Source organism: Mirounga leonina, unplaced genomic scaffold (genome assembly GCF_011800145.1).
Source record: "Mirounga leonina isolate KUSES-001 unplaced genomic scaffold, KU_Mleo_1.0 Mir_94, whole genome shotgun sequence".
In the NCBI taxonomy this organism is placed as follows: Eukaryota; Metazoa; Chordata; class Mammalia; order Carnivora; family Phocidae; genus Mirounga; species Mirounga leonina.
In genome coordinates, this window is record NW_023270855.1 from 24,744,301 (window position 1) to 24,762,312 (window position 18,012).

An 18,012-nucleotide genomic window follows, 5' to 3' on the forward strand; every position below is an offset into this window, starting at 1 on the left:
TTGCCCAAGTCAGGTCTTTGTTATTCAGCTCATATCTAAATCTGTTACGCATTTCAGCAGTGTCTTTCTACTATGATGGTAACTTATTTTGGGGAGAGAGAATAGCAGAGGGAAGCAAGAATCTTCCTTCCTTTCCCTCCCCTCTCTTCCCTTCCCCTTTCCCCCTCCCTTCCCCTCCCTTCTCTTCACTTCCCCTTGCCTAACTCTCCCCTCCCGCCTCCCCTCCCCTCCCCTCCCCTCCCCTCCCCTCCCCCCCCTCCCATTCCCTTCCCTTCCCTTCTCCTCCTTCCTTCCTCCTCCCTCCCTCCCTCCCTCCCTCCCTCCCTCCCTCCCTCCGTCATATGTATTTTGTTCTCAATGAGCCTCTGGTACAGGGCTAGGCACCTAGTAACATGAGCAAAAAACCCTGTGGACTCGCTGAGGGTGGAGCTGGACTTGTGCAGTGCGGACATGAGGATGTAGCATGCAGTCTGCTTTAAAATAATTTTCAGCATAGACATTGATTTTTTTTTTTCCTTCTCTCTCTCTCTCTCTCTCTCTCAGCCCTCAAGTCGTGGGACAGCTGGCTAAACAGATGATTGGGTATAATCTAGCCACAAAACAAACTCCAAAAGAAGGTGTAAAAGTTAACAAGGTAATACAAATGCTTCGGGTCATTTTCTGTGTATGTGTTAGAAAGAAGAGAAAATCCTATTTTAGTTTTGACAATCTGATGAAGCAATACACTTTGGTGATATGCCATTTTGTTTTTTAAACCTCATATGATCTGTTTAGGTTGTGGTATGACTTTGAGGAGAAATCAGAAGTGTTCTGTAATAGTACAAGTGTCTATTATCATTAGCATTTAGTAAAAGTAGGTGTGGGTGAGTGATCGAATCAACGGGTTTCCCTTTCAGAACACAGGCACATGCTGTTTGAAGCTGGAAGGGGCTTCATATAACAGCTCTTATTCCTCTGTGTGGGACATTCTGTGCTCCTCCACAACGCCACCCTCATCCTGTGAATCAGAATTACCCACCATGATTGTTTTTCTAAGTGTCCCTATACCTTACTTGGAGGTTAATACCATTTAAAGCCACTTATCACTGCACGTATTGTGTATGAGTGGTCTCTTAGGGTTCCCAAGTTCTCTAGGATGCACGTCATGCACACACGCAGAACAGAAAGCCGCAAGTAAAGTGGCCTGCCTCAGTCATAAAATCGTGGGTGGTGGAGCCAAGGCCAGAACCTAACCCTGCTCCTGTCAGTCTGTCCACCTTATATGCCCTCCACCTGCGTAGAGGTCGCCACAGCTGGCTACCTGATTTGCAGGACCCAGTACAAAAACAAATTCAGGGCACTTTGTTCAAATTTCAAGTCAGCTCCAGCAAAACATTACACCAAAAGACCAAGATGGGGACCCTTCTGAACATTGGCCCCTCTGTGATGACAAGGTCCTACACCCCAGCCCTGGCAAGCACAGGTGGTTAGAGGACCCCGTCATAACAGTGAATGGGGGCCCAGCCTTTTGGGAAGCAGCTATCTGCTTGGTTGACACAGCATCACAGATGATGGTCTCCACCAGTATGCCATGTGTGGGGGAACCTGATGCAGTATATTCTGTTTTTAATTTTTCAGAGTGAGTTGTGTGGAAAATTTTGACATGACCAAAAAAAAAAAAAATTGCCATTTGGTTCTTAGTGTGCATGACAGGGGCTCTCTTGGGCCTCTCTTGGTCTGGAAGAAGGAGATGGAATTACTGGTGGTCATTAGCTCCTTCATTCTGAGAACACAGAGCTTTTCTAAATGTCAAGATAGCACACCGACGAAACTGGTTATGCTGATTTCCCTTTCCCACCTCTTCTCAGATGTAGGAACTACTAAAAACTCAAAAGTGTTTTGTTTTGACTTTTGTTTGTCCCAACACAGTACTTTTATTTGCCTTTTAAATCTGGTTATGAGCCTTTTCCTGTGTTAAGTTCCTCAAAATTGGTCCACAGAGCACATGATTAGTATTTTTGTTTGTAGGAATTCGTTGTTTTATATGGCTATGTGAGTTTTTAGATTAGAGTTTGTGATGCTTTTTAAAAGTACCTAAAGTACCTAAGCAGATTTGCGCTGCATGGTAATGCATAAAATTATTTTGTAGATAGGTTTCTGAAAGGCTGGAGATAAGTGCATGCTTGTACATTGAGTCATTGCCAGGAAATGACTAGAATGATTTACTTTTAAGTAATGTGTTGGTTTTTTTTCTTTTGATTGTAAAAGTGATTCACATGTGTAAAAAATTCCAATCCTACAGAAATATAAAAATTTGAAAGTAAAAATTCCTTGGCTTCTCACCCCCCCTGAAATAATGCCATGTATTATTTCTGTCCTTTCTCTGTGTAAAATTTGTTACCACATTCCTTTTTTTTTTTAAGATTTTATTTATTTACTTGTCAGAGAGAGAGAGAGCAACCACAAGCAGGGGCAGCGGCAGGCAGAGGGAGAAGCAGGCTCTGGCCTGAGCAGGGAGCCCAATGCAGGGCTCAATCCCAGGACCCTGGGATCCTGACCTGAGCCGAAAGCAGACAACTTAATTGACTGAGCCACCCAGGCGCCCTATGTATGTCACCACATTCCTATAACAATAACATTGTATGAGACTTTAAGGAACATGCTTTTTTTTTTTTTTTACTTATGAAATCTTGGGTAGCAGTCAGAAGTTCCCCCCCCCATCCCCATTATAGAAACTTTATAAGATTATTTGAGAAGTTGTTTAAACACCTAGTACATTGTACACATTGGATTTTTTTTTTCTAAGTCTGTGCCAAGACACTTCCAATGTTCCCTAGGATAATAATAATAGGGAGGTGAGATTGTGCTACTCATCATGTTCTTCATGATTCAGTACCAGTGAAGGTTATTACTCTACAACGAGAGAAGTTGAGGAACCCAGTATACTTTTAAAGATTTTATTTATTTGACAGAGAGAGAAAGAGTGAGAAAGGCAACACAAGCAGGGCGAGTGGGAGAGGGAGAAGCAAGCTTCCTGTGGAGCAGGGAACCTGATTCGGGACTCAATCCCAGGACCCTGAGATCATGACCTGAGCTGAACGCAGATGCTTAATGACTGAGCCACCCAGGCGCCCCCCCAAGTATACTTTTAATGTTTCCTAATCATGGTCCTGTTACAAATAGTTTGTATGCTGGTACTTGTCCACAGATCACAGTTTCAATAGCATGATATTAAAAACAAAAACAAACTGGGCGCCTGGGTGGCTCAGTTAGTTAAGTGACTGCCTTCGGCTCAGGTCGTGATCCTGGAGTCCTGGGATCAAGTCCCACATCGGGCTCCCTGCTCAGCGGGAGGTCTGCTTCTCCCTCTGACCCTCTTCCCTCTCATGCTCTCTGTCTCTCATTCTCTCTCTCTCAAATAAATAAATAAAATCTTTAAAAAAACAACAACAACAAAAAACAAACCAACCAGTTCAGTGGTCCAGTAGTTCCCAAAAACTTCCCATCCTGGAGGACTCCACAGAAAGTTGTGTTGATGATACCGTTTGTGTCAGTCACAGATGAAGTCATATTTTTTAAATATATCAACTGAGGTCCTTGTAGGGTGAGTGTGCATGCAATCCATTTAGACTCTGTAACAATGCCTAAAATATTCTGATTTCCTGGGCCATATGGAGGGCATGGTAATGTCAAAAAACTGATCTTGAAATAAAATATCTTGAGTTATCCATTGACAATCATCATTTTCCCGGGAGTGTTTTCTTAGAGGGTGGTACATTATTTCTACGAAGCGGGAGCCTTTGGAGACAGCAGCTGGTCTTTACAAATAGAGATTTGATGGAATGCAGAGCACATCTGTCAACATTTTAGAAGATTAAGAATAGGACTCTTGAATGACATCCTAAGAAGTTATAATGTTGTGTTGCTTCTCAGAATAACTACTGGAAATTGTTAAATCTCCTTCTCTAGACTAGCTCTTATTAGAAAGTGAACTAGAAAACAGCATGCTTCTATGAAAATCCTAACACCATGTGCCAAGAAGTATTTCTTACATAGTCATGAGTTACCATTTATGATAAAAGAATCAATATGAAGCCTCTTATAAGATATTTTATTTTTAACTGGTGATGTGTTTGAAAAGAAGTTCTGTATTCATTACTTCATAGCTTTTTTTTTTTAAAGATTTTATTTATTTATTTGAGAGAGAGAATGAGATAGAGAGAGAGAGCCTGAGAGGGCGGAGGATCAGAGGGAGAGGCAGACTCCCCGCTGAGCAGGGAGCCTGATGCGGGACTCAATCCAGGGACTCCAGGATCACGACCTGAGCTGAAGGCAGTCGCTTAACCAACTGAGCCACCTAGGTGCCCCTTCTTTTCTTTTTTCTTAGATTGTATTTATTTATTTGAGAGAGAGAGAGAATGAGAATGAGAGAGCACACGAGAGGGGGAAGGGTCAGAGGGAGAAGCAGACTCCCTGCCAAGCAGGGAGCCCGATGCAGGACTCGATCCAGGGACTCCAAGATCATGACCTGAGCCGAAGGCAGTCGCTTAACCAACTGAGCCACCTATGTGCCCCTTCTTTTCTTTTTTCTTAGATTGTATTTATTTATTTGAGAGAGAGAGAGAATGAGAGAGCACATGAGAAGGGGGAGGGTCAGAGGGAGAAGCAGACTCCCTGCCAAGCAGGGAGCCCGATGCGGGACTCGATCCAGGGACTCGATCCCGGGACTTCAGGATCATGACCTGAGCCGAAGGCAGTCGCTTAACCAACTGAGCCACCCAGGCGCCCCTACTTCATAGCTTTTTAAATCATCATATATTTATCACATTTCATGTGACTTAAAAATTAGTACTTTGATGGTACCTGTAGAGTTAACATGTAACGCTGTGACTTTTTTGGTGAAATCTTTTACTGAATTACTTTTAGGAAAAGCAATGTTAGTGCTTTTATTATTTTACTTCTAGTACTTATTAGTTATGAATATTCTTTTCTTTTTAAATCATCGAAGATATCTTTTACAACATTTTTGTTGTGTCAGTTGGTACGGCCTCTCTCTAGGGTACTTTGGTAGTACTTAACAAATTTTAAATATGAAGAGTCTAAAACCTAGTCATTTTACTTCTAGGTACCTTATCTACAGGGATACTAAAACAAATGAGCAAAGGTATACGTACAAAAATAAGCACTGCAGTAGCATTTTAGAAAAATTGAAGTCCACATGAATGTCTGTCAGTAGGGACATGATTAAATAAATACTGACATGTAAGTGCCATCTAGTCACAAAGAAGACAGAGGACCTTGGAGAGATCTCCAAGTTGTAGTATTAAGATTAAGAACAAGAAGAAGGAGAGGCATTCAAGTATGTATAATATGCTTTCATCTGCAGGAAGTCTCCACTACTATAATGCTTGTAGATGCATAGGAAAGAGATAGAAAGTCAATAGTGGTTTCTCCTGGTAGGCTTGCACACACAGTTGCTGAGGCTGTGCTGAGCAAAAGGACAGCTGGCTGAGACGATAAGAAACAAAGTGAAATCCTTCCATCCCACTTGTCTTTTGCCCAGGCATGGTCCTGGCATGCGCACGATTGCATCCTCCCGGAGGAAGGTGCTACTCTTTCTGATGATCACATGAGGTTCCCTATGGGCTCCTGATCACCCTCACTCCTGAGGCCCAAGGATTGTGTATGTGCAGCAGGGGGCTGCTATCTCACTGTCCCATTTATATACTTTTGGTGCCTTTTGCATTATTTTTGGACAAGCAAATAGTATATGTGTAATTTAAAAGAAAGTAGAAATTAAACTAAAAATACAGTGGTCCACAAGATAGAGGTATACAAACATAGGAAGCATCAGACATGTTGTAGAAAGAATCCTTTCTTTGGCAACAAACTTGGTTTTCCACCAGAGCAATCTGAGAAAAATTAGTGTAGCAAGATGTATGTACGGTTAAGGTCTCAAATTAAAATAACAAATGCTTTCCTGGAGTTTTTCTTAAGTGTCAGGGTTTCTCAAGGAAGAAAAAAAGAAGATTAAAGTAGGAAGGTTCCTTGAGGCAAACCAAATACCTGTCACTTGAGCAAGTTAGCAGGATCAATTAAGGAGGTGAAAATGGGCATTCTGTACCATGAGAGCAGAACTCTCAAATCTCTGGGAGCTAGCTCATTGGGTTTAAAGAGCCTTTAAATGAAGCTGTTTGATTGGTGTAGCAAGTTTATATAGATTTCCAGGTGGAACTCAGCTCAATGCTGAATTAATCTGACTTTCTCACTGATGTGGTAGGTGATGGTTGCTGAAGCCTTGGACATTTCCAGAGAAACCTACCTGGCCATTCTGATGGACCGGTCCTGCAATGGCCCCGTACTGGTGGGCAGCCCTCAGGGGGGCGTTGACATCGAAGAGGTGGCAGCTTCGAATCCAGAACTTATTTTTAAGGTATGTTTAGATTCCTGGCTATGTTGTGTTCATTGATTACTGTTGCACAAGCTGTTAAAGACTTAATGTGCAGTCTGAGGCTGGTAGTAGTACATTCACTTCTGGGATTTATGGCACGAAGACACTGAGTCCTTTTTCTTAACTGAGCAAGCACTCAATTGAAGTTGGCTAGAATGAAGGTATTCCCTATCCAAGGTCTTTTTCTTTGCTCTTTCCCTCCCTTCCTTTATTCATCCTTCCTGCTTTTTCTTCCTTCCTCATTTCTTCCATCCACCCTGCCCCAAGAATTAACCAGTGTGGTGAGGACTGTGAGTTTTCTATTTCCTCTGGGTTAATTCTACCCCACTTCATAGTATGTAGGATCCAGAAATTCTCTCCTATGAGACCGAATGTGAGCTGGAGACTGCCTCCATGTCTCCCAGTACCGCTGATATAAGACAGAGTCCTTCAAAGGTCCAGATTCTATCAGTTTGTTTCAGTCCTTTAAATCTTGCCCTTAGTTTCTAGCCACAGATCTGGCTGAAGTCAAATCCTAACTAGCTAGCAGGTATCTCAGCGTTTCTAAGCCTCGTTTTGTGAATCACTAAAGTGGAAGTGGGGGTAATTTCCACCATACAATTGTGAGGAAGAATGAGGTGATGTGTATAAAGTGCTTCTCAACCTACCTCAGTTGTAAGAAGAAAAGTCTATGGTCTTTAGAACTGTAATTCTGGTTTGTTTTGTTTTGTTTTTTTTAATTCTGGGGTCTTAGTATCAAAAATCACATTAGAAATTTTTACCAGGAAAAAAAGAAAAATAAAATTTTCGCAGAAGGATTTATTATTTCTTTTACAAAGTGATTTTGTTTCCCTTCAAAAAGCGAGGATTTTATTTCTTGAACCTCTTTGTTTAGATCAGGTACTGATACTTTGGTTATTAGTTTTAGAATGTTTTCACCGATATCATATATTTAGGTTAACTACCTTGGAAGTTAAATTGAGATTTTACATGCTGTCTTACCAATAATGCCTAGCCATTTTCAAAATTAATGTGATTTAAACAAGTCACTCCATTTGTGAAGAGAATACATGAAATAATGTATATGAACAGCACCCAGTATCTTGGAGAGAATGGTGCTTTGTAGAGCTAAGGTATTATTAATAATTATCATCAATAGACTGTTTAAATCATATGGTAATATTTAACCTACGTATGACAGGCTCTAAACTTAACAGCAATATTAGGCAGGAGAACCTTACTTTGGAAGCCTTCCAAAAGATGTCATAAAAATTAACTGACTAAATATTCGTCAGTGCCATTTGTATAGTAATTAAAAGTGAAAACTGGCATCCGATAGTCTTGTCAGCATGCCACCCTGAAGAATTATATAGTTTTTGGAAAGGCTGCTTTTTAGATGGTCTGCTAATTAAAACATACCCTATAGGCAGCTGCAATAGCCCTGCTCAGAGATCTTTGGAAAGGCGCCACACTTTAGTTACTCATTTGCAAATAAATACTAAGCATTTTCTTTCAAGGTTGTAAGTCTTTTCATTTGCCTGTCTGAATTTTTCTTATTTGATTCATTTTTACTAGGAGCAAATCGACATTATGGAAGGGATAAAGGACAGCCAAGCTCAGCGGATGGCAGAAAATCTCGGCTTCCTTGGGCCTTTGAAAAACCAGGTACCTGAGCATGCGGAGGCCACTGTGAATGACTTGTTTCAGAAAACATTTGTTACCTTGCTTACTTTCCTCTAATATTTGTGATTTCCAGGACATGGGATTATTTATCGTTTAACAGTTTTGCCCCCAGTTGTTTATGATGGAGAACACTATTTCCCTTGTATTCCAGAACAGGATGTTGATGAGGTGTGTTCCTATATATGTAGGCATGTGGCCACGTGTGAGTGTTGCATGCAAACATGTGCATTTTGCTACATATGTTAGTCTCTTTATTTTCTTCTGTAGTGCCGCAGTGCCAGCCCCTGGAGTGCTTAGAGGCACGGGCTGTAGAGTCAGGCAGACCTGAGTTTGAATCGAGCACTGCCTCCCAGCATGTGTGATTCTGCCCATCTGAACGTCAGTGTCATCATCCGTGAAACAGGGCATATTGTCAGGATTGAGTACGCTGATGTGGGGAAGTGCTTATTCAGTACTCCAGAAAGGTCAGCTGTTATTGTTATTAATAATACACATTACTTAACTAATTGCTATTCTTTCATAGCTAATGGGATTTGAGATGAATATTAATGGCCTGAAAGTGATATTTCACTGAAAACAGCTTAAATTATGCCAATTTAGTAATTATACCCCTTAGCTTCAAAGACAGAAAAATTGTCCTCTGAGCTGCTGAGGGAGAGAATCTGTCTTGAACATCACAGTCCTGCATTGCCCTTGGTCCAGCCCATAGAGACTGATTGTATGTTTACATAAGCAAGCTTCTTTGTCTCACAGTTAAATCAGAAGAACTTACTGGCTGTTTTTTTTTCTTTTAAAGATATCTTTTATTTATCTATTTGACAGAGAGATAGCACGAGTAGGCAGAGTGGCAGGCAGAGGGAGAGGGAGAAGCAGGCTCTCCACTGAGCAGGGAGCCCGATGCGGAGCTCGATCCCAGGACCCTGGGATCATGACCTGAGCTGAAGGCAGCTGCTTAACCAACTGAGCCACCCAGGTGCCCCAAACTTACTGGCTGTTTTTAACTCCTCCACGACTAAGAGAAACCACCTTAATAACCCTAGGTCCTGTGTGTATGTATATATGAGAGAGAGAGTGTGTGTCTGTGTGTGTGTGTAAGTGAGTGTGTATGTACATGTGAGTGTGTGTGTGAGTGTGTATATGTGTGTGTGTGAGTGTGTATGTGTTCCCCTTGGACTCTAGATGGTTATAGAGCATTTCCTTTAATTTATTTGGGCAACATTCCTCTAAAAGAACAGATTTCACGCTCTTTTCTTTCTGCTTTTACTTTTGATTGATTCTATCTCTAGAAATTTAAGGGTGGCATTAAGGCAAGTCATAGAAGGGTAAAGCAGGGTAAGACTTTAACAAACATGTGTTTACATTAAGAGAGGACAGCACTTATTTGAACCTTGGAGGAAAGGCTCCCTTGGAAAGCAGAAGGTTCAAGATGGTAGGAGGGGCAGGAACATCTAGAACTAAACCTTAGTAGGAGAGAGAGCCAAGACTCGGTGGACAGGTAGAGGAACTAATTGTCATTCCGAGACTGTCAAAGAGATGCCAAATTAGTGACCTGCTGGTAGATTCTTGAGTAAGGGTTGCGGGGTTGGATTCACCCCCTGAGAGTGAGGTCACTAACTAGCTTAGCCGCCCATTTGACATTTATTGTGGGGCATCTTGTGTAGGGGTGATGGTCACTGAGACCACTCTTTCATATGGTCACCGTGTTCTAGCCACACTGTCCTGCAGTCACCTCCAGAATGTGCTCCATAACCCCATTCATCTCCTCCATATGCCTCTGCACATCTCTGTTTCTCTTACTTATTTGCATTCACCTTTGCAGATCCTAATCTAAACCGTGGAAGGGACTTTGTCAGCCTTGCTCACTGCTGCGTTGGCAGCAAAGTGCTTGGCAGATGTATTAGGTGCCCTAGAAACATTTGTCATACGCATGAATAAGTGCAGCGGCACATCCCGGATATCCACCTTGAACAGATTCCTAGGAAGTTGGTGATAGGTAGCTGTAAGGGCAGTGGAAAAAGTCTGGAGTGGGCGAATCTGCCTACACCATGCTTGACAGCTCAGGAGGTGAACATAACAGAGAGTTCTAGAGAAGACACTAATAGTATTATGTACACCAGAAGATAGTTTCCTCCCCCTTCCCTATTATAAGAGAACTTGAAAAGTCATAGCTCTTAAATGATTGAATCATGTTTTCTCAGTAGCCCAAACACTCTAGGTTTTAAATGAATTACCTGTGGAAGGAAGATGAACATGCAAGTTCTCAGGGGTCCTTAGTAGCTATAACATCATTATATTTTTAACTGAACGTATCGAGGAAAGACGTTTTTTAACTTTTTTTTTTTTTTCTTGTTTCTCTGTCACCCACTAAGTGATAGGCTTTAAATCTTCATTTGCTTAGCAGAGTTGGAGTAAGTGCTTGCCTGGGTGCTGCTGACTCTGCTGGACCCTGGGAAACAGAGATGATGAGAAATAGCCAGTGTTCTCCAGGGGCTCACAGAACAGTGGTCAGTGGCTGATGGTGATTCCAGGGAGAGGGAGTGCGAAGGAGAGCGAGGGTGATCTGTTGTAGGTGGGTTGGAATTTGTTCGCCTAGGGACACCTGATTATATTTGCACTGTAGGAAGGAGACTGTATGTGTGCTGGAGTGGTAGATTTGGCAACCTCTGCTTTAGGATGTTTCCTCAAGCCACAGGGGTCAGTGACACATTCCAAAAAGCCAGGGTCCAGTAAACACAGGAGGCTCTCCAGAAGAGAAAATATTTAAATGAACATCAGTCAGTGATCCTTTGATCAAGAAGTGGTATCTTCAGGGCCCCTCAGATTCAGTGTGACCTTGAAAGTCACTTAATTCTCATCTAGAACGTGGTTTAGGCATTTGGAGGCAGAGCTCTTATGGATGAACAACTTATAACATGATTATCTTGTAAAGTTATTAATATCTTTCCTGTAACTCATGGCTTTTGTCTCTGAATGTGAGGTGTTCACATTAGACTTAACAAAAAAATAAGTATCACCTTGCACAAAAACTACCAAGTGTGTGTTCCCGACAAAATTCATTTCAGCAAGAATTGGTTGAAGAGACTAAAGCCACAGGAAAGCTGAAAATGACTAAAAATTCACAGATTTCTCAAGTGTGTCTTTGTTGTCCTCTATACTATTAATTTCTGAAAACATGGGCACCATGAATTGCCAACATGCATCTTTATTTAGTATTTAAGCTAATGAAAAGATTTGATGGGTGCAGTTAATAAATGATCACTAATGTCTCTGAGAATGGTTTGTCCCTCTGGCTGGCTTTAAAAACCGTATGTGAATGTTGATGATATTAGTTCCTGGAATAAAATGAAAATATTTCTAAAATTTTTAACATGCTAAAACATTTTTGAAGGTACTTGTAAATTTGTCAGGGTTTTGTGCATTTGGCTCAAAGGATATTTGATTTTAGCATCTTAATTTTTTTAAATTGCTTAACAAACAACCTTAAAATAACATTAATTGGTGGCAAAAGAAGAGAAAACAAATTTTCTGTGTAGTGTGGTTTTGAACTGAGGAAGTAGGTGGCAGTAGGAAGCTGGCTGACTGTAAGGTAAACAGCAGAATGTTTTCTTTGACTTGTGTTTAATTTATTTTTTAAATTTGAACATGTTTAGAAAGCTGGGGAGCTAACCTCAGCTTGCCCCAGGGCCTGCCATTTTCTATTATTACACCTGCTCAACTGACACATCTTCCCTGCCTAGCCTTTATAGCCATGTACTGGATGGCCTCTGGAATAAGGCACGTTCTGTCTCCAAGCTGGGCTGGTTCTCCCTTTTAGATCTTACAGCACAGATTTTATAACACATTTCCCTTAGAGATCTTACAACACAAATCTAATCATGCTTCAATCCTGCTCAAAAAAGGGTTTATAGTCTGTACAGTAATAAAGGGTGAATATAAGCCAAATGCTGTGTTAGTGTATAATTAAAATGGCATTAATGTTTAGAAAATTCAGGCCTCGGGCGCCTGGGTGGCTCCGTTGGTTAAGCGACTGCCTTCGGCTCAGGTCATGATCCTGGAGTCCCGGGATCGAGTCCCGCATCGGGCTCCCTGCTCAGCAGGGAGTCTGCTTCTCCCTCTGACCCTCCCCCCTCTCGTGCTCTCTCTATCTCATTCTCTCTCTCAAATAAATAAATAAAATCTTTAAAAAAAAAAATCCTTCTAAGCTTGGGCACCTGGGTGGCTCAGTCGGTTGGGCGACTGCCTTCGGCTCAGGTCATGATCCTGGAGTCCCTGGATCGAGTCCCGCATCGGGCTCCCTGCTCAGCACGGAGTCTGCTTCTCCCTCTGACCCTCCCCTCTCTCATGCTCTCTGTCTCTCATTCTCTCTCTCGCAAATAAATAAAATCTTTAAAAAAAAAAAAAAGAAAAAAAGAAAATTCAGGCCTCCAGCTAAGCTAGGTTGATAGAGGCTTAAGAAGTTTTGAAGCGACCCAGGTATCCACTGACAAATGAATGGATAAATAAAGTGTGGTATATACATGCAGTGGAAGGTTGGTCAGCCTTGAAAAAGAGGGAGGTTCTGAGAAGGCATAGATGAGCCTTGAGGGCATTGTGCTAAGTGAAATTAGCCAGTCAAAAAAGATAAATAGGTGTGTGATTCCATTTGTATGAGGCGCTTAAACTCATCGGATTCACAATGACAGAAAGAATGGCAGTTGTCAGATGAGGGGAGGGCAGAATGGAGAGTTGTTATTTAATGGGTGTGGAGTTTTGGCTTTGCAGGATGAAAACGTTCTGGAACTTGGTTGCGTGACACTGTGAATATACTGGAGACTGCCAAACTGTACACTTAAAAAAATGAGATCGTGCATTTTATTGTACATGTATTTTAAAAAAGAAGAAAGTTTTAAAGTAGCTAGTATAAGATCTTATATATGCATGTGCCCAGAAATTTTTTCCATTATGTGGTTTCTCCTTATTATGAAATTAATCATTAATTGAACCAGTATTTATTGAGTGTTGACTCTGTGCAGAGGCTATATAGGTCCAGTGGATGCCACAGTGCCCAGGACAGACACCATGCCTCTTTCATGCGGCTTACATTGCAAGCTCCCACAGATGACCTAGAAAACCCCTAAAAATACAAATCTGTTTGGCAGTGAGTGACTTATCAGCTTTGCACCATAGCTCAAATAAAATCCATTTGGATAAAAAAAATAAATAAATAAACATGATATAAGAGAAATCTTAGAGTATTTGAAAAAATTGGAGAATTGTTTTAATACTCAGAGTGGGACCAGCCTTCTTAACGTCTGACCCAAAGCTAGAAACCGTGAAAGAAAAGAGTGACATTATTACCAGATTCCATGTGGCAGAAGTAACAGACACATGGGTGAAAGGCAAATGTTAAAGGAGAAAAATATTTGCAATTTATATGAGATGAAGAGCTAACTTCCGACATGTAAAAACGCTTCTTATAACTCAGTGAGAAAGAAGACACAAATCGCAACAGAAAAATGGGCAAAATTCAGAGAAAAGGAAATACAAAGATCTCTTAAGCTTATAGAATAATGCTCAAATTCATTAATAGTAAGAGCAGTTCCAATTAAAGATCTATATGAGATACCCACTCTTACCTGGCATACTGGCAAAGATCGATAGCTGATGGTTGTGCATGGAAAAACAATTTCTGATCCTGGGACGTGGGCTGGGGAACTAGTGATAGCTTCTACTGAGAATAATATAGAATGATCTTTTATTATTTAAAATCCCCACACCCCTTTTTTGCTCCACTTTGGGGAATTTATCCTACAGATGATCAGTCACATGTATGATACACATACAGAGATAGGTAAGGCAGCATTTTAAGTAATGTCAAACGATTGGAAACCAAAGGACTATTGTTTAAGAGACAGGCTAAATGAATTCTGATACATTCGAGTAAGGTATTATGTGGCCACTTACAAGAATAAGATCACTCTATTTGTGTTGCCAGTGAAGGCTTTATAAAATCATTTAAGTAAAGAAACAAGGTCTAGAACCAAGTTTGGTTTTTTAAAAAAGACGAATGGAGAATATGCATACTTGCACATACCTAGAGTATCTGTCATTGAATCACCAGCCCGTGAGTAAGTGGCTGCTGCAGGATGAGCCACGGGAGCAGTGTGGCCGGGGAGTCCGGGGGAGGTTCAGAGGGAGACTCTTGCATACCTTGGGAATTTTGTATCATGTATATATATTATCTAGCCAGAAAAAAAATCAGTATTAAAAAATATTCAGTCTTACCCATTATGTATGTTTGTTTATCTGTAGCGACCTGGTTTCAAATTAGGATTTAAGAAGGTTTATAAATATAAAATAAATGAAGACAACATGAATTTCATTTCCAGGAGTTCTTCAGTCAGTATTGGAACAAAGAAAGCACTCTCCGTGTTCACCACAGTGGAACTTTGTTCCAGGGAATTGGTTACATGGTTCAGGGTGGACCGGGAGGCAAGGTAGAGCTAAAGCCTAACAGGAAATTGTTGCTCCCTGCATGCTGGTGGAGCGAAGTGAGGCATTGGTATTTCTGCACCATGGGATACAGAGGGTAGAACCCTGGTGGGTCTCTGGTGGTTGCTAAAGCCAGAGGAAAAGATGCTTCTGCAAGGCAGAAAGAGAGGGGTGGAAGTATCCCAGTTTTTCCCTTTCTTCTATCTCTTGTCTCCTACCACTGCTTCCCGTTGGCTCAACTGAGCTGGAAGCCATCCAGCCCAGAAGCCTTGGAAACTCAACCTACAAGTGTCAACTTCCCTGATACCCAGAGTAGGGATGGGGAAAAGCTGGAACTGGATCGGAGGGCAAAAATGCAGGGCTGGAACAATGAGCAAAAATATTGCCAAGAGAGAATTATGGCTAGGCAAGAAGGTGGAGCCAAGAATGAGACTGATAGCCAGCGTTGAGCCACGGATGCACAGTCATGCTAAGTTTCATCACAGGCCTTGCTCCCTCTAGGTGTGGGCTTTCCAGGGCTCTGTCAAGGCCCCATTCATGATGTCTTTCCCTCGCCCCACTTCACACAATGCCAACATGCTGTGACTAGGCCATTCATCAAAGTTGGTTGAAAAGAATGAATGAATGAGTGAATTTCAAGCAGCAGGAAAAAAATGAAGTGAGGGCATAACATCGGGGAGACTCTGGATATTGTGGCTCTTTATGGTTTATGCCTTCAGGACAAACTGTTTAGTTTGAACTGTGTTGTTCCCTAACTCTACTGTGTAGGACATTCATCTTCCTGCCTTGCCACAGTTTCCATTAGACATTCAGTGATTGTTGTTTCCCAGATTATAGGTTTGAACTGATGAATGTAATAACTGTTTTATTCTAGTTTAATAAGGAAAACCTGGTCATTATAAACTCTCAAAATCATGTTTACCTTTTACTTAAATGGAGCTTGTTTGTATTAATGATTGTGGCTCATACTGCAGCGTAGCTCAGCTAATGGAGACATGATAATTTACAAAAAGATTAACAATGTTTTTAGACCAGACTGAAAATATTTTTGTTTTCCTGATAATGGTCTTTCCTGGTGTCTGGAGGAAAGTTGAGCAATTCCTTCTAATGAATAGCAGTGGAAATTAAAATAATTATGCTTTTCTCTTTTTCCCTTCAGAAAACCTAACTGAACTTCAGAAAACCTAACTGAATGTAAAGACATAACTTGTTACTTTTAAGGTTTCATTAATCCAGCAAAATAAATGTTCTTTTACTGCTTTGGTGTAATTTTGTTGTACTTGATCCTGTTTAGGCTGCAGATCAAATTAAGAAGCTGTACAGTCTCTTCCTGAAAATTGATGCTACTCAGGTGGAAGTGAATCCCTTTGGTGAAACCCCAGAAGGACAAGGTAACCAAAAAAAGAAAACAGCAACAACAACAAATGAATGTAATAATTTATGCAAACTATAAATTAAATTGTACAAAAGACTGCAGCAGCAGCTTTGCATTCATTTCATTCAGCAATTTAATTTCTGCCATGGTTTCAAATACTCCCATGATACAGTTGAACACTTGAGCACTGGAGTTTGCTTGCAGCCAAATGCCAGGCCTCGGGGGAAGCTCCTTCTAGTTTTATTTAGAAACATCCATTCCCCAGCACCCCCTTGTTTTTCCAGGGCCTTTCTTGCTTATACTGAGGTAAAATCTTGGGTAGGAACAGGAGCCTCTGCATTAGAGTATAATGAATGCACCTGCTTTTATGGAGCTGGAAATGCTTGAAGATTTTTAGTTTGCATAAATGTGTACAAATGCACTTTGTGCCCCCCTGCTGGATTTATATCGTCACGGCAAAGCCCTAGTGCCCTCTCATCCAACTCTTTCACCTTACTTAGTTACCAGCTTCTGATTCAGGTGGGAGAAGGAGGCATTTTTGTAGAGAAGATTTTTCTATCCATCAGGTACTTGTAAAGTATAAAGAACTGTTTTCTATCTCAGTACCCACCCCACTGCACTGTGTCTTACATGCAGCTGGTATTCTGTAAGTTCCTATTAATTCGATAATAAAAGCTTGTGAATGTATGTGTGTTTGGAGGTAGAAGGTGGGATTTCAGGTGGATAGGACGGGGATACAGGAATGTAAGTTCCACGAACCTTGTCTTTTTTAGCACATTTCACCCCCAGTGTCTTGTATGCTGTCTACCATGTTGTGGGCAGTCAGTAAATAGGGATTTGCCATTGCATAAATTAGGTGATCTGCTATGTGCAAATATAACCAAGTTGTAGACCAAGGTGGACACAGTATAGTGTTGTACAAAGGGGACTGGATTCAAATTCTGGACCTGCCATGTTCTGGCCACAGACCTGAGCTAAGCCTTAGAGTTTGGTTTTTGGTTTTTGGTTTTTGTTTTGTTTTTTAATCCAAAAGAGTGGTAAAAATGATAACTGTCTTGTATAGTGAAGTGACTGGTGTTTGTGTAAACATCCATTATCAGACACAAAATAGACAAGTCCCTGACATTCATAAGATGTAGGTCCTCTTCTCAGGTAGTCCAGGAAAAACACCCAGCAAACAAAAGTCTAGCACCAGATAGCTTCACAGGTGAATTCTACCAAACCTTTAAACAAGAGTTAATGCCTTTTTTCCTCAAACTATTCCAAAAGACAGAAAGAGAAGAAAATCTTCCAAATTTATTCTATGAAGCTTACATTACCTTGATACAAAAACCAGATGAAGACACCACAAAAAAAGCAAATTATAGGGCAATATCTCTGATGAACATAGATGTAAAAATCCTCAGTAAAATACTAGAAAACCGGGGCGCCTGGGTGGCTCAGTTGGTTAAGCGACTGCCTTCGGCTCAGGTCATGATCCTGGAGTCCCCGGATCGAGTCCCGCATCGGGCTCCCTGCTCAGCAGGGAGTCTGCTTCTCCCTCTCCCGCTCTCCCCCTCTTGTGCTCTCTCTCTCTCACTCTCTCTCTCAAATAAATAAATAAAATCTTTAAAAAAAAAATACTAGAAAACCAAATTCAACAATACATTAAAAAAATCATTCACCGTGATCAAGTGGGATTTATTCCTGGGATGCAAGTGTGGTTCATTATTTACAAATCAATTAATATGATACATTACATCAACAAGAGAAAGGATAAAAACCATATGATCATTTCAAGAGACGCAGAAAAAGTATTTGACAAAGTACAACACACATTCGTGATAAAACCCTCAACAAACTAGGTTTAGAGGGAACATATCTCAACACAATGCAGGTCATCTCTGAAAACTCATAGCTAATAGCATACTCAATGGTGAAAGGTTGAGAGCTTTACCTCTAAGATCAGGAACAAGACAAGGATGTCAACTCTCACCAGTTTTATTCAACATAGTACTGGAAGTCCTAGCCACAGCAATCAGACATAAATAGATAGATAGATAGATAGATAGATAGATAGATAGATAGATAGATA

At 41.0% G+C, this 18,012-nt stretch overlaps 1 protein-coding gene across 1 annotated transcript in view; it reads left to right on the forward strand.

The window, feature by feature from the left end:
* SUCLG2 (succinate-CoA ligase GDP-forming subunit beta) overlaps positions 1-18,012 on the forward strand; it is a 257,845-nt gene that overhangs the window by 127,378 nt on the left and 112,455 nt on the right. The window contains exons 4-7 of the mRNA XM_034997522.1: positions 544-634; positions 6,260-6,412; positions 7,985-8,074; positions 15,858-15,954. Coding sequence (XP_034853413.1) covers positions 544-634; positions 6,260-6,412; positions 7,985-8,074; positions 15,858-15,954 — 431 coding nt within the window. The remainder of the gene's footprint in view (positions 1-543; positions 635-6,259; positions 6,413-7,984; positions 8,075-15,857; positions 15,955-18,012) is intronic.